Source organism: Anthonomus grandis, chromosome 6 (genome assembly GCF_022605725.1).
Source record: "Anthonomus grandis grandis chromosome 6, icAntGran1.3, whole genome shotgun sequence".
Classification (NCBI taxonomy): Eukaryota; Metazoa; Arthropoda; class Insecta; order Coleoptera; family Curculionidae; genus Anthonomus; species Anthonomus grandis.
Window position 1 is genome coordinate 36011614 of NC_065551.1, and position 27512 is coordinate 36039125.

A 27512-nucleotide genomic window follows, 5' to 3' on the forward strand; every position below is an offset into this window, starting at 1 on the left:
CAATATGCTTTAATCAATGCTTCATTTAGCTTCATCACTCTCTAAATAGATATTATTATGAAAATGTAAATACGTTAATTATTCTGCTAGTTTTTGTACAATTTTATTAGTATTGTGTAGTTAAAGTTGATTCGTAGGGTTTCTTTAGGGTTCTACTTACGTTTGGTTTATTATTTTCATCTATAGTGTTTAGTTTTTAGGTAGTTCATCTTGTTTGAGAGCCCCATTTTGGCCCCAATTTAGGTTATTTAGGTTATATTATTGTAAATCCCTGTAGTTCTAATTTTCTAGAATTTGTATACTTGCTTGCTTTGACTGTCAGTATTCTCCTAAAATTATTGGTCTCTTTGGGCAAAAACAATGAAGATAATTCTAAATATTTCGAAACTGTTCCATCGGGTTTTAAAAAGGACGCGCTTCGTGACAAATCATTCAGTTTTTAATTGTTTAGTCAGTTTTTACCTTGGAAACAATTAAACGACAGTCAAGGCGAGTTAGGTTAGTGTTTTTGACGTTGACAATAAAAGTGTGTTCCCGAATTTCGTTACAATATTAAGAAAAATGTGACAGACTCCGTAACAGGTATTTACATACATCAAAGCATTTGTTTCCAAAGCTTATTTAAAAAATATGCTAAAAAAAAACAGATAATTTGCATTTTTCCTTTCAACTAACAAAAAAAATGTGACATGTGATACATCGTTGAATTTGTAATAAAAAATGGAATCAGATACAGGGTGCACTTTCTTTTCGCGCCATATTAAAAAATAAAATTGATAAATATATCGAAACGTCGAATATAAAATTTAAAAGCGCCATCACGTACTACTTCAAAAGTGTCAATAGTTTTTTTGATATCTTTTAAAATAAAGCCAGGAAAAAATAAAATCGATATTTGCAAATTTCCGTTTTTTCCAAATATCTTAGCAGGCCATGGAAATTTTTTGAAGATTCTCAACGGCATGTAAATACGCTTCAAAGTGCACAACTTTTTCCTAATTTAACCGAAGCTGTTTCTCCAACAGGTACCGAGATCCCCATGCTTAGGATCCTTATCTTGGACACCCTGTATATTGGGAAAGGTCGAAGAAATATGGTACGGCAGAATGGAATCATTAAACTGGGCATAATTTGTCAAGAGAATGTTGTCGCAAGTGGATTCATAAATGCGGATTGAAGTTTTACAAGGTTATTGCAGATCCTACATTAAACAACAAACTTTTTTAATACATTTTTTTTTATAGGCAAAGGAAAAACCGCTTTTAACAGCAAAACAAACAAAAGCCAGGCTGATATGGGCAAACTCTAAATTGTCTTGGTCAGTAGAAGATTGGTTACGCGTAATTTTTAGCGATGAATCAAAATTCGACGTATGTGTTGGTGATTACCGAAAACGTGTGATTCGCACAAAAGATGAGGCTTTCCATAAGGACTGTTTAAAACGCACCGTAAAGTTTCCGAAAGGAATAATGATTTGGGGTTGCATGACACTTGGAGGATTAGGGTGTTTTAAGTTTATAGAGGGCACCGTAAATGCTGCAAAATATCAACACCTCTACAAAATAGGCTACTTCCAAGTATCGCGAAATTAATTTATTTCAGCAGGATGGGGCTGCATGTCATACGTCCAAAACTACAAAAAAGTGGTTTGGGGACCACCACATAAACTGCCTTTTTTGGCCTTCTAACAGCCCAGACCTTAATGTCATTGAAACAGTATGGCATAAAATAAAACAGACATTAAGGAACAACCCTCAAAGAACATTGCCAGAACTTAAGGCCAAAATAGAGCAGATTTGGAATAAATTAACCGCCGAACAGTGTAAGGCCTTAGTCCAATCAATGCCCAAAAGAATTCAAGCAGTTATACAATCTTAGGGCGACGTTACTCCATTTTAAAAATTGAAGTTCGCGTTTGTCCCATTATTTAGTTGCCACCCAATATTAGCATTTTTTAAATAATTTGGTGTGTTAGAATAGATATTTTGTGCTTTTGCGTCCCTAATGAATCGATTTTGTTATTAATTAACTGTTTAAACAATATTACATTAAAAAAAGCAAGTTTAAAAAATAGAAGTATATTAAAAATTAAATTACATGTGTATTTTAGTTTGTTCCAATATATAGTTGTTAGGGCTCGTATTCTCACAAAATAAAAAACATATTATTCATAAAAATAATATCTACAAATATAATTCAGTGTCCATATAATTAGATCCAATAAAAACTTTCGTTCGGCTTTAGTGGGTAACGTAGTACAACAAACGTGCCCGTCACCTTTACGAGTTTTATATCCGTTTAATTCATAACTGCCGCTGCTACTCAGGAAATCAACTCGTGTGAACTGCATTTATTTAAAGACTTTTGCCGTTGGCCTGACGCCATGTTAATCCAACGTTTTTTTCTTGTAAAGGCGAACCGGTTATAGGGAAATTTATATTTGAACTTAGTAGATAAATTTGCCGATGGAACCTAAAAGAACCCAATCGGTCACAAAGGCATCAAAAGTTTGGAATTTCGAGAATTCCAAGAGGGTGAAAAGGGAAAGGGAGGAAAGCCCTTTGTGCACCCTAGTCCCGGGCCTTGAGGCACATTACGTCATTAAAGAGATCAGGGAGTTCTTATTCTCGGAATCCCGGAGGCCCTTTACAAAGAAACGGAATAAGAAAATCCATTATATTTTATATAATACAGTATAATGCGTGTTGCTTTATTAGATCATGCGTTACTTCCCATACTTTACAGTGAAATTGAGTTTCTTTTTTATATACGGGTCTTTACAAAATCTTACCAGTAGTAGCTGCAGGCGAAATTAAAGATAGGGGTGAAGTTATTCAGAAAATTCACGACAATTTAACATTACGCTGCAGGCTCTGTATCCAACAAAATGGCGGCCACTTTGAACACCTTTTAAATTAATTATTATTATTTAGTATTTTTTAACGTTATCCAATTTTTTTTTCCTTAGTTTTTATTAAAGTTATTTATTTTTAAATTCTAATAAAATGGTGCCTTTTGGGAAAAAGGTGCGGGATACCTTTTTTTCTGTTAAATAAAGCAAGGATTCTTAAAATTTTTGATTATCAGTGGCGTACTATTTTTTCTTATTAAAAAATTACCTGATCTACGCCACTGGTTAAAACTAAAACATTTACTTTTTACATTTAAAGCATCTTTATTAGATAGCTTTATTGGGAAAATTTGACACCGATATCTTAAACAGTCAAAAAACTAAAAATTAATTTCTTAATTTTTTTAATAACTTTAACACCCTGTATTTTGCTTCTGAGGCATTTCCGACCCATAGTGTCTTATATCAAAAGTTATATTTGAACGTCCCCTATCATCTCTCGAAAGCATGACCTTTTTATAAAAATCACCCTGTATATATATTTATTTGATAAATATCTATACTGAATATCTATATTGAAATATTAAAAGAAAACTTAAAAATTACGGAGGAAAAACTCAATATAGAAATTGTTTACCTTAAAAAACTGCTTGATGAATCGTCAAGCAAAAACACTATTTTGCAGCAGAATAATCTTTTGTTGATCCAAAAAATACAGAATCTGGAGCAGGAAGTGCACCCTAAGGAAGTAAAAAACTCTGAACAGGACCTGCCTCAGTCGCAAGCAGGGCCCCACGATCCTAGTAAATTGGCGGGAAAACAAAATAAACAAAAACAAACTGAAGTGTCACTGTCATCAATGTTATCAGTCATTGAACAACGTGAAGATAGCGGTAGCTCAAGTATGGTCCCAGTACCTAGACAATCCAATGCCGCCTCTTCATTACAATCTTTTGAAAATCCACACGATGATACTCCAGGTTTCGAGCCTGGCGGTGGTGATGCCTGGGTGCTTGCAAAAGGCAAAAAATCTCGTAAACAACACATTCAAAATTCTGAAACAGAATCCCTATCAAAGAGGCGAAGCTTCGAACAACATCAAGGAAGACAAGAACGTCGATCCTTTAGGAAAAAAAACCTTCAAATTGGAAGTCGAGAAGATCATGAAACACAATTAGGTTCCACGTCTGCCCAACAAAACAGAAGGGTATGGGTCTTCTTATCAAAAATTAGTGAAACTATCACCGAAATGGATATAAAAAATTATGTTACCAAGCATAGCAACTGCACTGATGTCTACGTTAAATAGTGTATCCCAAAACAAAACCAAAAGTTTATGGTAGGAGTGACTCCAGATTTAAAGGATACCATCTACAGCAATTCCTTCTGGCCAAATAATGTTGCATTTAAAAGGTTTAACTTCTCACTTGGACGGAAAAATCTGAACCAGAATCTGAATTAGAGGGAGTTGCCCGCATACACTCGACTTCCAATCTCAAAATGATGTCCATTAACATCCGAAGTTTGACAAAAAAATTGGATGAGTTGGAAATCCAGATTGAAAACAAGAATTTTGATATAATATGTCTATCAGAACATTGGCTTCCTCAACAAACAGTAGAAAGTTACTCTCTGCCTGGATACCATCTATCCAACAGTTTCAGCCGTACTGAAGCAGGAGGAGGTGGAGTCCTTATCTACACCAGAGAACCGTTTTTTGTAAAGAAGATCCCAACTATAGACAACATGTCAATAGAGACACACTTTGAAGTCGTTGCGACTGAGATTGAAGCCCTGCAGGTTGTAGTTTTGAGTGTCTACAGATCTCCATCAGGTAAATTAGACGTGTTCTTTCAGAGTCTTGATACAGTTCTAAATTTCTTATTCCATAGACGCAAATGTACCTTTATTTATGGTGATTTTAATATAGATCTTCTAGAGGATAACCTAAACTTCAGTTGAGTTCACCCAACTTGTCAGCACATATGACTTTAAATTCCTGGTAAATAGCGCAACTAGAATCTCAAAAACCACAAAAAGCAGTTGCCTTGATAACTGCATAACAAATTGTGCAATTAATTGTAAATGTACTCTATGGGACACTTATATGTCAGATCATATGGCTATTATTAATACATATGAATCAATAAATGAAACTACTGAAAACACCCACACAACGGTCTTAGAGTTCAGACCGTATTGTGGAGGGAGATTTTCCCGCTGTGTTACTTCATTACTAAACGTTGACTGGTTGTTGGTACTTGATAATTGTAACGTTGACAATTCTTTTGAAATATTTCTCAATGTTCTAATGTCTATTATAGACTTTTATATTCCCAAAAAAACTAAAACAATTCTCACCACAAATAAAGAAAAAAAATGGTTTAATAATGAACTGAAAAGATTGAGAGATAACTTAAACTTCTTTTCTACCTTAAATAAACATAACAGTACTCTAGATCTCTCAGAATGGCTAAAAATTCGTTTAACAAGGAATATAAAACTAAAATAAAACAAGCGAGACACTCGTATTATACAAACAAAATAGGAAATAGTCATAACAAATCCAAAACCATCTGGAATATCATTAAAGAAACAAAAAGTAATGATCCTAGTAATTCGAAATGTAATGTAACTCCCGATGAGTTTAACAAATTCTTTGTGAATATAGCTGACTCAATTACAAATACACTGCAAAAATCTAATGATCCCGTACAATTTACAGCAAAATATGTACATAACAATTCAACAGTATTTCTTTCACCTGTTACCGAAATAGAAGTCATTGATCTATTAAAAAGTTTAAGTGATAGTTCTGCTCAAGACATCTTTGGTTTGAGCAATAAAATATTGAAACAACTTGCAAATGGTTTGGCCCTACCACTATCTCTAATAATAAACAAATGTTTTTCATCTGGTACATTTCCACAAAAGCTTAAAATAAGTAAAGTTGTTCCTATATTTAAAAAGGGTAATATGGATGATCCAGGAAATCATCGACCAATATCAATAATACCGATATTATCCAAGCCCATTGAGCTCTGTCTAAACCAACGTCTCATATCTTTTCTTGATAAACATAATAAAACATCAGCGCAGTTTGGCTTTCGAAAAGGAAGATCCACTGCTGATGCACTCAGGGTAATGGTAGACTACCTGGTTGATGCATTTGAGGGGGGCAAGATAGTGAGTGCAATTTTCTGCGACCTCTCAAAAGCGTTCGACTGTGTCTCGCATAATATTTTGTTGAGCAAGTTCGTTTTTTATGGTATCCGGGGTATTTGCCTGGAACTTATCCAGTCCTACCTTTGTGAGCGTCAGCAGATGGTGACTTGTGGAGGAAGAACATCCTCCATACTTCGAATAACAACAGGGGTGCCTCAAGGATCAATCTTGGGTCCTCTTAGGTTTTTACTTTATGTAAATGAATTACCCGCCCACTTCTCAGAGGTGATATCTGTACAATATGCGGATGACACAACTCTTCTCAGTCAGCATTCAGATCTGATTTCCCTACAGAATGGAACTAGTGCAACTCTTCACAAGTTAAAAGTATGGTTTGCTGACAATAATCTATGCTTGAATCTAAATAAAACAGAGGTGGTTAATTTCTCTTTAAGGGAAAGACATCAGAGAATAGACGCGATCAAATTTCTGGGTGTTTATCTAGATAATAAATTATCATGGAAGAACCATATAATAGATCTGGCAATAAAAATCTCGTCGGTTCTTTTTTTGTTGCGCTGAATTGTTCAATTGGCGCCTCCAGTAGTATGTAGAACGGCGTATATGGGACTTTTTCAATCAAAGTTGTCATATGGACTGTTATTTTGGGGTAACTCGGCTGACTGGCAGAGAGCATTTAAGTTGCAAAAATCGGCACTCAGAATTCTAGAAAACAAAAAACCAACAGATAGTTGTAGACCTTTATTCAAAAATTTAAAAATCATGACAATGCCTGGCCTATACATTCACCAATGTCTGATATCTGCCAGAACATACTCTTTTAGATTTAGCACAGTAAATAGTAGGCACTTATATGACACCAGACATGGGGGAAATCTTTTACTTCCACAACACAGGCTTAGTCTGACCCATAAGGGCTATATGACTAATGCCATAAAACTTTTTAATGCAATACCCGAAACCACAAAACAACTACATTTAAATAGATTTAAGCAAGTAACAAAAAACCTGATTTTGGAGATCTGTCCATACTCATTGGACGAATTCTACAATAGTATTTAACCTAGTCTATCAAAAGTTATCGAATACTATACTTTTATACCTGTATAACAAATGTTTCATACATACTTGTGAGCATTTCTGATGCGAACCAAAATTTGTATTTTGTTTAATTTTTTTTTTAATTTGCTGTGTTATGTAGGTAAAACTCTGATAGATTAATGTCTCCCTTTGTGCACTGTATTATTGGCGTTTGACAGTCTATACCTTTTGATGATGCTAAGCTGTTAGATGTATTTGAGCAAATAAAGAAGTATTATTATTATTATTATTATCTTCCGTTAATTTTGCAGGAACAATTACAGGACCAATGAGGTGAGATTTTTTTAAAGACTTTTTGGGGGACCTTTAGTGCGGTTCAATATTTATGTATTTCTATTTGTATTTTCTTAAGAACCTTGAATATGCGAGGCAGTATGTCGCTGGCGGGTCTTTTAGTAAAACATCTGCCGTCAGTTTCCCGTTGGGCAGATGTTTTTGTACCTTGACGCGTGCCGACCGCTCTTATTACACAAGCTGCTGTTCGGATCATTATAAAACTTTTGTATAAGTAAATATATAACGTTTCCTTCGAATTTCGGGTGTTATTCCCCCGATTAAATTTTATTAAGGAAAAACAACCATTTAACAGGTTATTTCTAGAAAATCGCATTAAAACATCCCTAGTGTACATTTATAAAATTTTAACAAATAAGATTGATGCTACTCAAATTATGGCAATGTTGGTAATACCAGAAAAAGAAATTTTTTAAAATTTTGATTGTCCTAGAACAAATATATACAAGAGCTCACCAATACACTATAGAATGTGTGATCATTTTAATATTTATGCCTCTGACCTTGATAGTACTATTACAGATTTAACACATTTTACAGGAATTATTAGAGACATTATAGACTTTTTACTTCTCAGTCTCAGGCCTGATATCTGATAATATAAATTTAATGTGGGTAGTAGTAAACACTTAAATATATTATAGATTATAAGAAATATTTTTACTAATAAACTATTTATTAGGTACATTTTTATGCTAATATTATATTTGATTTCATTTTCAAACACTAAGTAAATATTATAGGTGGTACCTATCTGTAATTCGCCTCTATGGCTGTTGATACTGTAATTTTCAATGTACACACACACTAATAATGTACACAATATTATTCTGGGTCGTTTTACCCACACTATAAATAAGCGACCGATAAAAAGAAATGAATGAAAGGATTTTAAAAATAATACTGTGTAAGATCGGCCGAGGGTCGATTCTCACGAAAAATTTTCCCATGGCCCTTTTTAGGTTTTTAAAGTGCAATGAGGCAGGTAAACCCAGTTGTGTATATCGGCCAGTTTAAATTCGGGCAAATATTAATCTGAAATTACTTGACTAGGATATTATTTTGGTATTTTTTTCTTAAATTAGTAAATTCATAGAACAATCCATATAAGTTTGATTGAAAAATAATAAAATATTGTTTTCGCATTGTAATGCTATGTTGAAATAAAATAAAGGTTGTATAATTTTTTATTCTTTTTGAAAATCTTTTATTATAAGTTTTTATATTGCGGAGGGTTGTTGGGTGGGGTCAGAAATAAAACAGAAACCTGTTTACCTAAATGTCGACGTTTCGACTTATATTAAGTCATCCTCAGGACACTGAAATGGATTCAAGTAATTACAGAGATAAAACAAAGTAATTTCAAGTACATAAAAAACACTATTAAAATAAATGTTCTTTAAGTTACAAAAATTAAAACAACAAAAAAAAACCACGACACAGTTAAAATTACATTCAGGTACAATCCGTTAAAAAAATTTTTTTCTCTTACCTAAGTCTAGGTTTCTTAAGTTATAATTAAAATAGGAGCGTAGAGTTATTTTTAACATGGGTTAAATTGTAGGTGTTACTGTGGGCAAACTAGAATTAACAATAAGCCAAGAAACAAATGTTTTTAATCTTCCGAGCGTTTATTTATCAAATTTTTATGATTCAATGTTATGTTGATAAGTTAAGGATTAGTAGATAAGGAAGATGTATGTATCTATACGTTCAAAACCAGAAACTTAATTTGTTAATACACTGTGTGATCTAAATTTGGGATATACACTCTTTGACAAAAATAAATTTTATGTTTTAGTTTTATCTTTTTGGTAGTAAATTAATTAAATTATAGTAACTTGCATTTAGATCATCGGTGTCTTGTTTTTTATTTATGCTTTCTTTATACTTTTTTATATTAACCATTTCTAGTAAAATTCTTTTTTTATAATTTGATTCTCTGCCAATGATCCGAGTGCTGTTAAAATCAAATTGGTGTTGTTGATTGAAGGAGTGTTCTGCTAGAGCAGTCTTCCCAGATACTGCGTAGTTCGTTGGTTTTACGCTTCTTTCGTGTTCGCTAATTCTGGTTACCTGCCCGTTTGACCTACATACAGACCTTGACCGTCAGAACAGGGTATTTTATAAACCACGCCACTTTGTAACTCATTTGGTGTTTTATCTTTTAGTTTTGAGAAGTATTTGTTGATGGTATTTTCACTTTTGAACGCTATTCTGACTTCATCATCAGAAACAACTCCTGATAGCCTTTCAGACAAACCTTTGACATAAGGAATTTTTGCAAATTTATGGTTTTGGTTTTCTTTGACTTTAATAGGTGTAGGGTTGTTGTTTAGGATTTTGCTTAATAGTTTATGAGGAAAATTGTTTTTTAGTAAAATATCTTTAATTTTGTTAACATTTTTTTTATGAAAACTGGAGTGAGATAAGGCTATTGCGCGGGATTTTAGGTTGCTAATTATGTTTAATTTTTGTTTAAAGGAGTGATTTGATTGGTAGTTAAGAAATCTCTCAGAGAAAGTGGGTTTGTGATACCAATCAGTGATGATTGTATTATCTTCTGTTCTGATTAATAGAATGTCTAGAAATAGAAGTTTGTTATTTGTTTCACACTCTATAGTGAACTGTAATTTAGGGTGGAAACTGTTAAATGTACTTTTTATGTTTTCTATTTCAGTTTTTGGAATACACGTGGCAATGTCGTCAACGAATCTTTTAAAAAATGGTAACCTACATTTTATTTTCCCCATACAATATTTCTGTAATTCTGACATAATCAGATCAGAACATATAGGTGATAGACAGTTACCCATTCCAAGACCATAGATTTGTTTGTAATATATATTATTGAAAGTAAAATAACTATTTTCAAATACAAACTCTAAAAGACTTAAAAATTCTTCTAAAGGGATGTTACAGTGGTCTCTGATAAGGTGCCATTTATTTTGGACTATATTTTTAATTAAATCAGTTGGTATGTTGGTAAATAAAGATATTACATCTAATGATATTAGAATAAAGTTATTTGGAATTTTAAAATTTTGCAATTGCGTGACTACTTCAAAGGAATCTTTTGTGTAGAATTGATCTTTTTCAAATGCTAAGTTAAGTAAATTTGCTAAATATTTACTGAGATTATATATTGGAGAACCTACAAAACTTACAATTGGTCTTAGAGGAGTATTTTCTTTTACCAAAAATACATTTTTGGAGGCACTCCGTTATTGCATTTTAGTTTTTTTATTTGATCTTTTGAAAAGAAGTTTGATTTACATAAGTTTTCTAATAGTTTATTAAGTTTGTTCTGAATAGACGTAGTGGGGTCTTTGTTTAAAATTTGATAGGTATCTGTATTTGAAAGAAGAAGGTTTGATTTTTGTAGGTATTCTTCCTTATCTAACGCGACGGTGACATTGCCTTTATCAGCCCTAGTTATTAAGATATTATTATGTTTTTTTAAGAATTCTTTCGTTTCGTTACTGTATTTTAGGAGGGTTTTTTCAGATTTATTTAATTTATCCAGAATAGATGAGTTTATAAAATTAGTAATGATGTTAATAGATTGGTTTCTTTTTTGTATTTTTAACTCTTCATTATTGGAAAGGCCAATGGCATACTCTATATCGATTATAATCTGCTCAAGAGGAAAGTTATGATTATCATAAGGTAGATTAAATTTATTGCCCAAAGCTAAAGTTACTTCTAAATTTTTTGGAAAGGTGTACTTTGTTAAATTTTTAAACCATTTTTTGTTTGTTGTTATACTGTCAATTCCAGTCTGCTCCAAAATAAGACTTTGTAATTTCTTTTTTTGCTTTTGTTTCTGTTCTTTAAAATGACAATTATAGTACGAAAATTGCGATTGCTCATAAGACAAAAATATGTTATTCGGTAAAGTATTTTTAACAGTTTGTTTAATAAATTTTAAATCATTTTCTAGTAGGGAAACTTTCCAGTGTATGTACGTAATCTCTAAATTAAGCGATTTTTTTTGAAAGTCTCTAAACAGATTAAAACATTTGTTTTTTAATGGAGTCTCCTCTACTAGTAAGTATTGCAAAACAATTAATTGATCTACTAAGATGTAATGGAAGTACCTGGTTGGTTCTACATTGTAAAAGAAAACACTTGTGGTTTCTGTTATTCGCAAGTTGTCTGCAGATGTTCGCCCATTTCTTCAAGTATTCATAGGTTTGTATTCCATGATTACGTTTTATATTTTTCAAAAATCCCATGTTGTTACGTTCCAGTCTATCGATGTTCCAAGTTTTGGTTATTTTCAATTTCGTGTTTGTGACCCAATATCTTCAATATTGCGGAGGGTTGTTGGGTGGGGTCAGAAATAAAACAGAAACCTGTTTACCTAAATGTCGACGTTTCGACTTATATAAAATATTATAAAAAAAGAATTTTACTAGAAATGGTTAATATAAAAAAGTATAAAGAAAGCATAAATAAAAAACAAGACACCGATGATCTAAATGCAAGTTACTATAATTTAATTAATTTACTACCAAAAAGATAAAACTAAAACATAAAATTTATTTTTGTCAAAGAGTGTATGTCCCAAATTTAGATCACACAGTGTATTAACAAATTAAGTTTCTGGTTTTGAACGTATAGATACATACATCTTCCTTATCTACTAATCCTTAACTTATCAACATAACATTGAATCATAAAAATTAAATAAATAAACGCTCGGAAGAATAAAAACATTTGTTTCTTGGCTTATTGTTGATTCTAGTTTGCCCACAGTAACACCTACAATTTAACCCATGTTAAAAATAACTCTATGCTCCTATTTTAATTATAACTTAAGAAACCTAGACTTAGGTAAGAGGTGTAATGTATATAAAAAGAAAAAAAAAATTAATTTTATACTGTTTTTTTTTATAAAAAATTTTTTTTTTAACGGATTGTACCTGAATGTAATTTTAACTGTGTCGTGGTTTTTTTTTTTGTTGTTTTAATTTTTGTAACTTAAAGAACATTTATTTTAATAGTGTTTTTTATGTACTTGAAATTACTTTGTTTTATCTCTGTAATTACTTGAATCCATTTCAGTGTCCTGAAGATGACTTAATATAAGTCGAAACGTCGACGTTTAGGTAAACAGGTTTCTGTTTTATTTCTGACCCCACCCAACAACCCTCCGCAATATTGAAGATATTGGGTCACAAACACGAAATTGAAAATAAGTTTTTATAGACATAGGATAATTTATCTTTTATAGATATAGAATATTTTAAAATAAAATTCTCCAACCTCTCCAAAAGTCCAAAGAGGCAAAAACCTCATTTTGAGAAAAACCTCTAAACAGTTTTTCCTAATTTTTTCTAAAACTACTAAAAATATGAAAAAATTTCTTTTAGCATTGGAATCCTAATTAAAAATAGAACAAATCATGAGGAATAATGCTTAGTCATAAGCCTCAAAATAAAAAAGTTATGGAGGAATTTTTCAAGAACTTTTAGGTGAAAAATAAAAAAAAAATTTTGAGAAATTAAATTTTTTCTTTAAAGTAATTAATCGCTGAAAAAACATCAAAAAAGTCTTAGAAAAGATTAAAAAAAAATTTACTAAAAAAAAGTTTAACCGAATTTTCCTCAAAAAAAACCAAAGAGGTACCATGGGAAAAGTTTCATCATTTTTATTTATTTTCTGAAAACCTATTAATTGGAAAAAAAATGTTTAAACAAAAGTATGTTGTTTGAATTGTCGCATCAGATGCAATAGAAAAATAATTTTTTCAGTTTAATAGTTTGCCAAAAAATTGGGAAAAAACCTCTTGAGAGCTTTTCCTCACTTTTTCAAAAACTATTGAGAATATAGAAATTTTTCTTTTAGCATAGGAATCCAAATCAGAAGTAGAACAAACGATAATAAATAAAAGTTAGTTGTAAACCTCAGTGTAAAGAAGTTATGAAAAATGGGAAATGTTTTAGGTAAAAAATTAAAATTGAACAAATATATGAATTTGAAATTACCAGTCTGGGGTAAGTTTAACTGTTTTACGTTAATATGATTTAAGGCCTTAATAGAACTTATAAAGAATCATTTTTTATATATCATATTTTATATTTCAAAAGAATATTTATGAGTTCTAAAGGACGTTGAAGGTCTAAAATGGCGAATATCTATGAAATTCCTGTTTGGATCAGATTTAAGGTACTACACTATTTTTAGAGAATATACTTCTAAACAACGCGTTTTTTATTTAAGAGCAATATTTAAATTAAATTGTCATGTGTTTCTAAAGTAATTCTTCATTTGCTTACAGGCATTTGATGTCATCGTGATTTTCTTATACATTTTTTTGATTTCCATGTATTGAAAGTAGTTTTTCTTATCTTTTTGGCATTTGAAGCTATTTTCCACGTTAACTTGTCTAAGTTCCAGGTCTCTAGGATCGTTTATTTAATGCCTAAAGGACTTGAGGTAATTCTCCACGTCATCTCAGGCATTTGATGTAATTTTTTGCTGTTTTCCAGGCTTTTGAAGCCTTTCAACGAATGTATGGAATAAATAGGATGACGTTTTTTCAGGCAGCGGTATATAGTCTGTTTCTCAACTATCTGGAATAAATAAAATGGGGTTTTCCAGACACTTGTACATACTTTATTCCTTAATTGCTTGGAATAAGTAAAATATAAAATAAAGCTAAATTATTATTATTGCGGAGGGTTGTTGGGTTGGGTCAGAAATAAAACAAAAACCTGTTTACTTAAATATCGACGTTTAGACTTATATTGAGTCATCCTCAGGATACTGAAATGGATATTGTTTTTTTCATAAAAAAAAAACAAAACATTTTTAAACAGAATAATTTCAAGTACATAAAAAACATTATTAAAATAAATGTTCCCTACGTGTACAAAAATTAACCACGTAAAGGTTTTGTCCTAGTTTCGTTCTTCTAAATCCAACAAGATTATCCGCAAGGTCGTAGCTCTAATAGTAGCTGAGATATCGCATTTTTGGAGCCCATTTTTGGCCTCGAAAACGAGGTCGAAAATTGACTTTTTCCGAATTTTCAAAGTGCTGTCATTTAGTTAGTTCTGCTCGAATCTTGTTATAACCTAGTATTTTCATAATGTAGGTGGTCTAAAGAAGACGCTGGTAAAGTCAGTCCGATTTCAAAAAAAAAAATTGGTGAAAAAAATCGATACGGGGGGTATACCCGAAAAACGAAAAAACCCAAACTTTGGAGATCGATATCTCGGCTTCTTCCGGTCCGATCTGGAAAATTCCAACGGTTTTGTACTAGTTTCGATTTTTTGAATCCAACGAGACCATCCGCAAGGTCGTAGCTCTGATAGTAGCTGAGAAATCGCATTTTTGGAGCATATTTTTGGCCTCAAAAACGAGGTCGAAAAATGACTTTTTTCCGAATTTTCAAAGTGCTGTCATTCAGTTAGTTCTGCTCGAATCTCGTTATAACCCGGTATTTTCGTAATGTAGGTGGTCTAAAGAAGACGCTGGCATAGTTAGTTTGATTTCGAAAAAAAAAAAAAAATTTGGTGAAAAAATTCGATACGGGGGGGTATACCCGAAAAACGAAAAAACCCAATCTTTGGAGGTCGATATCTCGGCTTCCACCAGTTCGATCTGGAAAATTCTAACGGTTTTGTCTTAGTTTCATTTTTCTGAATCCAACAAGACCATCCGCAAGGTCGTAGCTCTGATAGGAGCTGAGATATCGCATTTTTGGAGCCCATTTTTGGCCTCGAAAACGAGGTCGAAAAATGACTTTTTCCGAATTTTCAAAGTGCTGTCATTAAGTTAGTTCTGCTCGAATCTCGTTATAACCCGGTATTTTCGTAATGTAGGTGGTCTAAAGAAGACGCTGGTATAGTTAGTTCGATTTCGAAAAAAAAATTTTTTGGTGAAAAAAATCGATACGGGGAGGTATACCCGAAAAACGAAAAAACCCAAACTTTGGAGATCGATATCTCGGCTTCTACCGGTCCGATCTAGAAAATTTCAACGGTTGTGTCTTAGTTTCGTCTTTCTGAATCCAACGAGAGCATTTGAAAGGTCGTAGCTCTAATAGTATCTGAGATATTGTATATTTGGAGCCCATTTTTGGCCTCAAAAACGAGGTCGAAAACTGACTTTTTCCGAATTTTCAAAGTGCTGTCATTCAGTTAGTTTTGCTCGAATCTCGTTGTAACCCGGTATTTTCGTAATGTAGCTAGTCTAAAGAAGACGCTGGTATAGTTAGTTCGATTTCGAAAAAAAAAATTTTTGGTGAAAAAAATCGATACGGGGGGGTATACCCGAAAAACGAAAAAACCCAAACTTTGGAGGTCGATATCTCGGCTTCTACCGGATTGATCTGGAAAATTTTAACGGTTATGTCTTAGTTTCGTCTTTCTGAATCCAACAAGACTATTTGCAAGGTCGTAGCTCTAATAGTAGCTGAGATATCGCATTTTTGGAGCCCATTTAAAAATCAAACAAAATCTACAGTCATAAATATAAGCGCTGGCATAAAAAATGTTACATCTAGAAGCAATAATTTTGTCATATTAATTTTTTGATAATAAGTATGAATAAAACAGTAACATTTGCAAGAATTTTCATACACAAGTAATAGGAAAAAAACTGGATAGTCTAGTTGGTGTCCAGAAACTGGTTAGTCTTTTTTCCATCATACCTCACACTATTCGATGGGGTCTAAACCCGGTAATTGAGGTGGCCAATGTAAAGAAAGTTCGTAATCTAACGATCTTAAGATTTCTCAAGAATATTTCCGCTAATTCATACATTTTTTATATAGGCATTTGAAACATTAATATGTACATCATATCCAATTAAATTATGCCAAAAAATTGCCTGACATTCACACTTGACCATAAAAAATGTAATTTCTTTCCCCAATTTCAAATTGCCTTTCCCAGTCCGTAGAACGGAATTTCGGTTCTTTCCACTCTTTTTTTCATTTAATTTCGTCCGTTTTAACCGTCCGATAGGGTAATTAGAAATTTACCAGACTGTGAGTGAGGGCAGATGTTTTACGAAGGAACAAAGTCGACACCTGCCGCGGTTTGTTACCATTTAAAGAATTCACGTAATATTCAACCGTTACGTAAAAATACAGGGAGTGATTCTCCCAGACCCGCCCTGTATAACAAATTCTCAAGTTTCCTTGCGAAGAACTCGAGAAAACATTATAATTAACGTAATATAAGCAAAATTAATGGCCTATTAAGCAGCTATGCCTCTACGTATTTTAGTAATAATAATTACGGGATCTAAGGCAATCTTGAAAAAATAAAACTTCATTAATTAGGCTTGACGTCAAGGGCACGCGTTTATAATAAACGTCCTTTCAAGCGTGTATTAATGGCATAATAGATCGGAATTGTTTTACGTAGATATAATGCTCATAAGACACCCCTTTTTGTTCAACAGTTCGAATGTATTTATGTATTATTCCTAGTCAGTTTCATAATTAACCGAGTCATTATTTGACCTTTATAAATATTTTATGACCAGCTATGACGTCCCGTTGTCTTGTTAAAACATGAAAAATTCGCCTAAGCTTTAAACGTTAAATGGAGACAAAACAAGAAGAAAAGTCCAAATTAAATGTGGAAATATAGAAACGTCGGTTTGAGATAATTGGGCAAATTGCCAGGGGTAAAAATATTAATACGTGGGTTACTCCTTTTGTTAAGGCAAACAAGAGAGACCGAGATAGCGGTTTTTCTTTTGAACCAACTTATTTCGTTTTAATAATATATGACCCTCGAATATAATGATATTGGGCAGGTTGAGGTAAAATGTGTCGAAAAAGACCCAAGTGAGACACACGAGACCAAGTTTCTCGTCTATAGTTCTATATAGTCTATATGCTCAATTGAATTAACGAATGTTTTTGTAATTGAGTTTTTTCTATTTTTTTATTAATATAACGAAGCTTTGGAATAAAAGAGATATTTAAGGAAAATTGCTTAATAAAGGTTCATCAGATAATTGGAAACGTAATCCCCTTTCAAACATTAATTAAGTTGACTTTTCTTTTTGGCGCTACGGTTACGTCATTATTGGCATAATTTTTTTTAAATTTTATTAAAAATTTTTTTGGAATATTTTCGTGAAATAAAAAGTATCATATTAGGAAGAGTATTTTCTAAAAACAAAGTGTTAGTTCAAACACAGTCAGAGCACACATTTTGGACATATCCGTCTTTTTAAGGAAGATATCCAATGAGAATATTTGCTCTTTAAGGTGACCATTCACTTTAAAGACCAAAATCTCAAAAACTAACTGGAATATTCTTATGAAATAAAAAGTACGATAATAATCGGAATATTCTTTAAAAATATTTTAATAAGTTCAACTCAGTTTAAGCAGAAACTTTTTTGCCTTTTTACGTAATGGTATCCAGTGACAAGGTTTGCTCTGAGAAATTTTCATTTCTTTTGAAAATACCCTATTTTAACAAAAATATTTATAAATACAAAATTTTTAAATTAAAAAAAATGCATTTTTTTTTTTTAAAATATTTATTTTTACACAAAAAACATGGGATTTTTTATTTATTTTTTGAGAAATTGAAATTTTTGTCAAAAAACTAAAAAATACCAATAAAACAATTAAATAAATTATTTTTTTTTTATCGAAGATTATTGAAGTTTATTAAGAAATTCAATTCTACACTAAAAATTACTCCAAATTACCTGAATTTTTTTTTAAGAAGTTTCTTTTTCCTTATTTTAAGTAACTAATTATATCAAAAATTCCAAGGACTTTCAAATATTAAAAAAAAAACACTCTATTAGAAAAGGAGTATCCTATTTTACTAATAATTACCCTAAAATATCAACAATTACTAATTTTTTTAATAATAATTTATTTAAGGTAATTTTTGGTGCAGATAGTAATTTTTGACAAAGAACTGCATATTTCTTTAAAATAACAAAAAAAATCCTTGTCAAAAAATGCAATTTTTTTAACCAATTGAATTTTTTTGACAAAGAACACCTGAATTTTTACCTAATTTTTTTTCCCAATAAATTCCTTTAATTGGTTTATTAAAAAATTGCATTGCATTATACCAAAAATTAATTTCTAATTGTCTCAAGAAATGTTTTACTTTCACTTTATTAGACAAATTAAATATGAGTTTTTGTGTATAATAAATTTATTTTTTTTTGCCAACAAATACACAAATCTATGAAAAAATTATTTTAAAATACCAAATTTTTTTTCCTAAGAAACCTAGACAAATTAGATTTTTTCTAAATAAATTGCCGTTTTTGGGGCAAAAAACTCAACCAGCAATTTTTCGCCCAAAATATCAACTATTTGACATCGAATTATAGCCTAAATTGCCTTAAAACTACCCCAAAATACATAGAAATAATTAATTTCTTTTAAATAAATAATACTTTTTTGGCAAACAATACCCAATTTTACCGAAAATTATCACAAATATCCAGTTTCTTTTCAAAAAAAATCCAAATATGTTTATTAAAGAGCGGCTTTTCTCAAACATACTTAAATCCAACTTTTCTGAAATACATTTTTTTTTTGAAAAAAAAAATTAAATTTTACAAAATTTTTCCCAAAAAATTACATTCTTAAAAATTATCCCAAACATGTAATTATGTTGGAATATACAGGATTCAGGACGCAACGAAAACACCAAGATTAATTTATTTAAAGAACGAAATTAATCGATAAAATGTAATGATTATAAAAGGAGCTCCGCGAGACAACTGGTATGTGAACACAAGCCCTACACCCAAAGATCCTTTATCAATCTTCTTGCCAGTCCATTTTTCTGCTGGCGTAGATCCAGGTAGTTTCTTTGTTGGAGAAAAATTCAACAAATATACCGCTGTATTGGCTGCCTCCGACCACATTTGTTTTGGACTATTAGAATCCATCAGCATAGAACGAACTTTCTCAAGTATGGAGCGATTAAAGCGTTCTGTCACGCCATTCTGTTGAGGACTGTACGGCACTGTTAATTCATGCTTAATCCCACGATCACGCAAGAATTTTTCGTTACAGTATTCACCGCCATTATCCGTCCTTAAAACTTTTATTTTTCGTTCTACTTGATTTTCCACCATACAGCAAAACTACTTGAATTTTCCTGGAACCTCATCTTTTGTACTCAGAAAATAACAAAATATTTTTCTAGTGTCCATCATCTATTAGGGTGAATATATATTTTTTACCACCAAAAGATTCAACGGATTCAAGGTCCAGTTGATGTGGCACAACCTCTTTGTCCTTTTTATAGGGAAACGGTTTTCTTGCTTGTTTGCCCTTAAGACAACTTTCATAGTATTCCGGAATAAGAAATACCTGCTGCCAATCTATTTTGTAGCAATTTCATGCTATAATGGTTGAGATGTCCCAATCTCCTATGCCACAGTATCTTTGAAGTTGACATAATCCGGAACAACATCCAGTTTATAAATGCCATCAACATTTGTCGCCGTAGCTACTGGCTCCTCACTCTCCTGGTCAACTGTTTTGCATCCCTCGGAGTCAAAATAAACACGGTATCCCTTCGAAACCATAGAGTTCACAGAAAACAAATTTACACAAAGTTCTGGAACATATTTAACTCCTTGTATGTCTATTTCTCTGCCATCTTGCTCTAGTTTCACGACACTTTTACCGGTACCACTGACACACAGTTTCGAGTCGTTTGCCACAATTATTTCTTGTCCTGAGTGCAAATCGGTAATGTCCTTTAGCAGACCACGATTCCCTGTCATGTGAGATGACGCGCCACTGTCTACGTACCATGACGAGTACCATTTATATTAACACCCAGAGCAGCAGCAAATAAACTCTTCCCTCCTCGATGATCCTTATTTTTGGTAGAATTTGAGGATTGAGCCGGGTCCTTTTTATTTTGAGCGGGACACTGATTTGTCCTTTCTGCTTACAGCTCCAGCACCATGAGGGTTTCTTAAATTTCCTGGAAACTAAAGCACTGTCCCCGTTTAGTTTGCCATTTTGCCACTTTTTGTCCTGAAGTAATTTGGTCTTTATATCTACACCCGAATTTTCAAGGGCCATAACCATGGACTCGTACTCTTCAGTCAGTCCCTGCAACATTATAACTCCTAAGAATTCGTCATCCAATGGTTTCCCAATGGAGATCAGTTGCTGGGAAAGAGCCATTACTTCATTTACGTAGCTCTCCATGGTCAGGGCCGTTCCTAGGGGTGAGGGCGTCTTCGTGCGAGATAATTATTGGCGCCCCTCGCCACCACTAAAATAATGACATTTTTTTTGTATAACAGTTTATTGCACACAGCATATATAGCGTTTATTTTAATAAGCGCACATTAACATAGCACTACCGATCTTGTCTTTTAATACAAATAGCGTAAGCGAGTTACCGTATGTCACCTTTCCGGAACATAACATCAAAATCTTAATTGATTCTGGATCTACGAAATCATTTATAGATCCCCAACTTGCATTAAAATTTTACCCTAATTGTATAAAAAACGACCCTTTTATTGTAAGTACGGTTTTCCAGAAATCTGCTCATAAATTTAGTGCGCAGATACTCGCGTCAAAAATTTTTAAATTGCCACGCCCGAAAAATTTAAAGTTTCATTTGTTTAAATTCTATAATACTTTTAAAGGACTTTTAGGTCTAGATAACCTAAAATCTTTGGAAGCGAATTTAGATTTCAAGCGAGGATATTTGATTACCCCTCACGCAAAAATTAAACTCCAATACCATCAAACAAAACAGGAACTTAATTGCATAACAATAGCACCCCGTACAGAACAAGTAATTAAAATTCCAACAACAATAAAAAATGGCGAAATAATAATTCCCCATCAAAAAATTCACAATTGCGAAATTCCAGAATGTCTTACAATTGCAAAAAATGGTTCAGCGATTACCACTATTTTAAATAATACGTGTGACCCAGTAGTTCTCGATTTTTCACAACCAATCGAAGTAGAAAAATTTGATAGGAGATTCATGGAAACGATAGATTATAATAATTTTGATGATTCCCCTAAATGCGAACTAAATTTAAACCAAATAAGAACTGATCATTTAAATTCAGAAGAAAAGAATGCAATTTTAAATTTATGTAAGGAATTTTCGGACATTTTCTATCAAGAAAATACGCCTTTGACTTTCACTAACAAAATTAAACATCACATTCGAACAACGGACGAAACACCTGTATATACAAAATCGTATAGGTATCCATTCATCCATAAAACCGAAGTTGAATCCCAAATAAAAAAAATGTTGGACCAAAAAATCATTAGGCCCTCAAATTCCCCTTGGTCTGCACCAATCTGGGTAGTCCCAAAAAAACTTGACGCCTCGAACAAACAGAAATGGCGCGTAGTCGTAGATTTCCGCAAATTAAACGAAAAAACGATTGACGATAAATATCCTTTGCCCAATATTTCCGATTTACTCGATAAATTAGGCAAATGTCAATATTTTACGACATTGGACTTAGCCTCAGGTTTCCATCAGATTGAGATGAGCGAAGAAGACATCCCCAAAACAGCTTTCAGCACTGAAAACGGACATTTTGAATTTACCCGAATGCCATTTGGACTGAAAAATGCTCCGGCAACTTTTCAGAGAATAATGGACTCCATCTTGCGTGGAATTCAAAATGAAAAATGTCTAGTTTACATTGATGACATAATTGTTTTTTCGACTTCACTTCAGGAACACATCGATAGTCTTAAAGCCGTTTTCAAAAGGTTGAGAGAGACTAATTTCAAAATTCAGTTGGATAAAAGCGAATTTTTGAGACGCGAAGTCGCTTACTTAGGACACGTTGTAACCCCCGAAGGTGTGAAACCCAATCCTGACAAAATAGTAGCCATTAAAAAATTCCCTATTCCACAAACGACGAAACAAATAAAAGGTTTCTTAGGACTCCTAGGCTACTATAGACGATTCATAAATAATTTCGCTAAACTCACAAAACCTATGACAAAATGTTTAAAGAAAGGCGCAAAGATTGAACAATGACGAGTTCAAAAATTGTTTCGAAACTTGTAAAAATTTGCTGATAAACGAACCCATTTTGCAATACCCTGACTTTTCCAAGCCGTTTAATTTAACCACCGATGCAAGCAATGTTGCGTTAGGCGCAGTTTTGTCTCAAGGCCCTATTGGTCAAGATTTACCTATAGCGTATGCTTCTCGTACTCTTAACGATTCTGAGCAAAACTACTCCACCATTGAGAAAGAATGTCTTTGCCTCGTATGGGCAACAAAATATTTTAGACCCTATCTTTTTGGTCGCAAGTTCAACATCATAACCGATCATAAACCCTTGCAATGGCTTTTTTCCCTTAAGGACCTATCCTCTAAACTTTTACGATGGCGAATAAAATTGGAAGAATTTGTACCAACGCAGACGCCCTTTCGCGAATCGAAATTCACACAAAAGAAAAAAAAAATTTAGGCCAAGAAATGGCTGGAAGTACCCGTCAAAACAACGAAAATAATACCATAAACCCTGACCTAGATCGAGCATCCATTATCGCCCAACCAGACGATGAATCACCAGTCTTGCCACCAGACGATATGACGATTCACACGAACGTCGACCAAGATCCTATAGTCGGTATTCCCATTATAGAATCTGCGGTTAATTATGGAGCTTATCAAATTTTTATAAAAAGTGTTCTGCATTCACCTGCAAAACCTATAATCAAAATACTCTTTAACAAAAAACGTAGGATACTAGTTCAAATTTCGAAAAATAACTTCGAAGAAGATATTTTGAGTTTTATGAAGGAATTAGTAGTCCCAGAAAAACAATACCATCTGTATTTTTCAGACCCTGAGATTTATGAACCCTTTTCAGAAGTGATTGGAACAAATTTTAGATGGCCTTCAATTAAATTCAAACGTTGTTTGATAAAACTAATTGACGTGACCGACAAAAATGACATCAAAGAAATAATTCAAAATTACCACGAAAGTAAAACAAATCATCGCGGTATCGAAGAGACGATAAAAAGATTACGGGAAAAATATTATTGGCCCGATCTTAAAAGTTCTGTACAAACGTACATAAATGAATGTGAAATATGCGCTCGAAGTAAATATGAAAGAAAGCCCGTTAAAGTTCCAATGAACGTCACCCCAACAGCAACTAAACCCTTTGAGATTGTACACTTAGACACGTACACACTCGAACAGACAAAGTTTCTCACCATAATAGATAGTTTTTCTAAATATGCTCAAGCATATCCGTTAAAGTCTTTAGCTGCTAGTGAGATAGTAGATAACTTGCTAAACTATTTCTCTCACCACGGTATTCCCCAACAGATTATCGTCGACAACGGAACTGAATTTAAAAATATAATATGCATGTATATATAACATGATGCATATATAACATATATAATATATATAACATGCATCCTTAGCGTTTTCGGCTTGCATCACGTCGACTTATCCAGAGAAAGAATTATTTTTGACAAGGCTTTCTCCTCACGTCGCGCTTTAGCCGCACTATCAGCATCCGCAGCCCATTCTCCAGTAACACAGTTCCAAAGTCCGTCTAACTTTAATAACGCACTCATTTCGAACTTTCGTTACTCGCCATTATATTTTTTAACGACTAAACAAACTTAAAAATAAACCAAATCAAGTGTTTTGCGCTCCTGGGCCCATAACTTGTTGTGGTATTAGAGGTCCGTGATTCGAAACCACGCTCTGCTACCACAACAAATTAAACTTTTTCATCTATAGTTGCTTCACCTAAATTTAATCCTTTGACCAATAAAGCCAAAACGATATTTTAAAAACCCTTAACTGATTAAAACAAAAACTTGTATATCTTACTACATTTTATTGGCATTTACAGATGCAAGATATCTAAGAAAAAGCCATACACTCACATCAAAACTTTACACAATATTTCCTCTCTACTCAAATAAATACACCGATATAAATTAAAGTTTTCCCAATGTACAAATTTAATGGAGGGATTGGATTTTTAAATCTAATTTACGTGCCGAAGAATCTTATTTGAAACTCAATCATATTAAATTTCGGTATCTTTTCCTGAGAAACAAAATTACATTTAAATATTGATTAACTTTATAAAGTTCGAAAAAGATCTGATAGGGTGCTGATTCCCCTTTTAATTTAATTTAAATTATAATTAATAATCACAACTTTATGGATTTATTAAATATATACAAGCTGATGATGCTCAAGAGTCTTCAAACGCAATATATTGTATATAGTAGTCCAAGCCCTATATACTTATCTTTCTCACTGTATATACAACATATGGTTGGTTCAAAAAACCTCCGTTTCCATTATAGGTGACATCACGTTTCTCCCAATTCGTTCTCATATAATTTGGTTGACGTCATTGTTACCGTTACCCAATAACGTCACGGACGTTTCCTGGTTGTTGACGTTGACGTTACGTCGCGTGAGTGACGTCGTCACCGGTTTCTTGTTAATTGACTGATGACGTTTGGTCGATACCAGCGACATCGTGGTGGCGTGGGGGCTGGTGCAGGTACTACATCTGTTCCGTTTTTGTTTTTTACACAGTAGATACCTGAAACAAATAATAATAATAATAATAAATTTTATGTCTTTTGAATTTAATTTAATGGCCTTTTTTGCTCGATTTTATATAATTAATTTATTTATTGAATTGGGTTATTGTTATGAAATAATTATTTGTGCTTAATAATTTATTACTTTTTGTGGCCACAAAACACGCAATATTCGAGAGTTGTTAATTTTTCCCATTAAAAACTCTTTAATTACTACAGAAGTATCAGAGATGAACCTAGAAAGTGATGATAGAACTCGTTCAGAAATTAACGTTTTTAATTCGCCATCCCGCGTTAATTTAAGCATGAAAACGATAACGTTAAAAACGTTTCTGAGGTTTATTACAAAATAAATGCGCCGTTTTAAAAGCGTAGTTTTCCCTCCTGGTATTTCGAGTTCGGTTTGCTTTTTACGAACGAAAGTCCTTAAAATTATTTTTTGGTGAAACGGATCGTAATAATATTGATAAATGAGGAGGTTTGTTATTTCTTTGAATATAAAGGAGGAATTGGGTCGTTTATTTCAAAACAAACTTTGGGTGGTCAAATTGGTTTGTAAGGAATGTTTTTCTGAATATTATGCTTTTTGTTTTATGGGATTATTGCTATTAGTTTCTGAGATATGGGACTTCAAAGTGAAGTCCAATAAAGTGAAAGAATGTGTGTGTAAGAATATCAAAAACCAGGGAACCTACAGATTTGAAAATTTGTGTGCGGGTTCTTCAATTAAATTTATTGGACACCTATTTCAGCGTTTTTTGATAAATATACCGGGTGGAGAGAAAAAAATATTTTTTAAGACATTTATTAATTTTTTTCAAAAAAATTTGAGAAAATCACCATAATTCAAAAACCAGGGAACCTACAGACTTGAAAATTTGTGTGCGGGTTCTTCAATTAAATTCATTAGACACCTATTTCAGCGTTTTTTGAAAAATATACCGAGTGGAGAGAAAAAAATATTTTTTGAAAAATTTGTTAATTTTTTTCAAAAAAAATTGAGAAAATCACCATAATTCAAAAACCAGGGCACCTACAGACTTGAATATTTGTATGCGGGTTCTCCAATTAAATTCATTAGACACCTATTTCAGCGTTTTTTGAAAAATATACCGGGTGGAGAAAAAAAAATATTTTTCCAAAAATGTATTAATTTTTTTCAAAAAAAATTGAGAAAATCACCATAATTCAAAAACCAGGGCACCTACAGACTTGAAAATTTGTATGCGGGTTCTCCAATTAAATTCATTAGACACCTATTTCAGCGTTTTTTGAAAAATATACCGGGTGGAGAAAAAAAAATATTTTTCCAAAAATGTATTAATTTTTTTCAAAAAAAATTGAAAAAATCACCATAATTCAAAGACCAGAGAACCTACAGACTTGAAAATTTGTATGCGGGTTCTTCAATTAAATTCATTAGACACCTATTTTAGCGTTTTTTGAAAAATATACCGGGTGAAGAGAAAAAAATATTTTTCCAAAAATGTATTAATTTTTTTCAAAAAAAATTGAGAAAATCACCATAATTTAAAAACCAGGGAAGCTACAGATCAGAAAATTTGTATGCGGGTTCTTCAATTAAATTCATTAGACACATATTTCAGCGTTTTTTGAAAAATATACCGGGTGGAGAGAAAAAAATATTTTTTGAAAACCTTATTAATTTTTTTCGAAAAAAATTGAGAAAATCACCATAACTCAAAAACCAGGGAACCTACAGACTTGAAAATTTGTATGCGGGTTCTTCAATTAAATTCATTAGACACCTATTTCAGCGTTTTTTGAAAAATATACCGGCTGGAGAGAAAAAAATATTATTTGAAAAATTTATTAATTTTTTTCAAAAAAAATTGAGAAAATCACCATAATTCAAAAACCAGGGAACCTACAGACTTGAAAATTTGTATGCGGGTTCTTCAATTAAATTCATTAGACACCTATTTCTGCGTTTTTTGAAAAATATACCGGGTAAAGAGAAAAAAATTATTTTTAAAAAATTTATTAATATTTTTCAAAAAAAATTGAGAAAATCACCATAACTCAAAAACCAGGGAACCTACAGACTTGAAAATTTGTATGCGGGTTCTTCAATTAAATTCATTAGACATCTATTTCAGCGTTTTTTGAAAAATATACCGGGTGGAGAGAAAAATATATTTTTTGAAAAATTTATTAATTTTTTTCAAAACAAATTGAGAAAATCACCATAACTCAAAAACTGGAGAACCTACAGACTTGAAAATTTGTATGCGGGTTCTCCAATTAAATTCATTAGACACCTATTTCAGCGTTTTTTGAAAAATATATCGGGTGAAGAGAAAAAAATATTTTTCGAAAAATTTATTAATTTTTTTCAAAAAAAATTGAGAAAATCACCATAATTCAAAAACCAGGGCACCTACAGACTTGAAAATTTGTATGCAGGTTCTTCAATTAAATTTATTAGACACCTATTTTAGCGTTTTTTGAAAAATATACCGGGTGAAGAGAAAAAAATAT

General features: G+C 32.2%; 2 protein-coding genes across 3 annotated transcripts in view; both read right to left on the reverse strand.

Moving 5' to 3' along the window:
• LOC126737954 (globin-2B) overlaps positions 1-27512 on the reverse strand; it is a 278580-nt gene that overhangs the window by 78396 nt on the left and 172672 nt on the right. The gene's annotated exons all lie outside the window — the stretch shown is intronic.
• The window catches only part of LOC126737950 (neuropeptide CCHamide-1 receptor), a 68619-nt gene continuing 65392 nt past the window's right edge, over positions 24286-27512 (reverse strand). For both annotated transcript variants that reach the window (XM_050443072.1, XM_050443071.1), the window contains exon 6: positions 24286-25009. In XM_050443072.1, the coding sequence (XP_050299029.1) occupies positions 24793-25009 (217 nt within the window). In that variant the 3' untranslated portion in view covers positions 24286-24792. The remainder of the gene's footprint in view (positions 25010-27512) is intronic.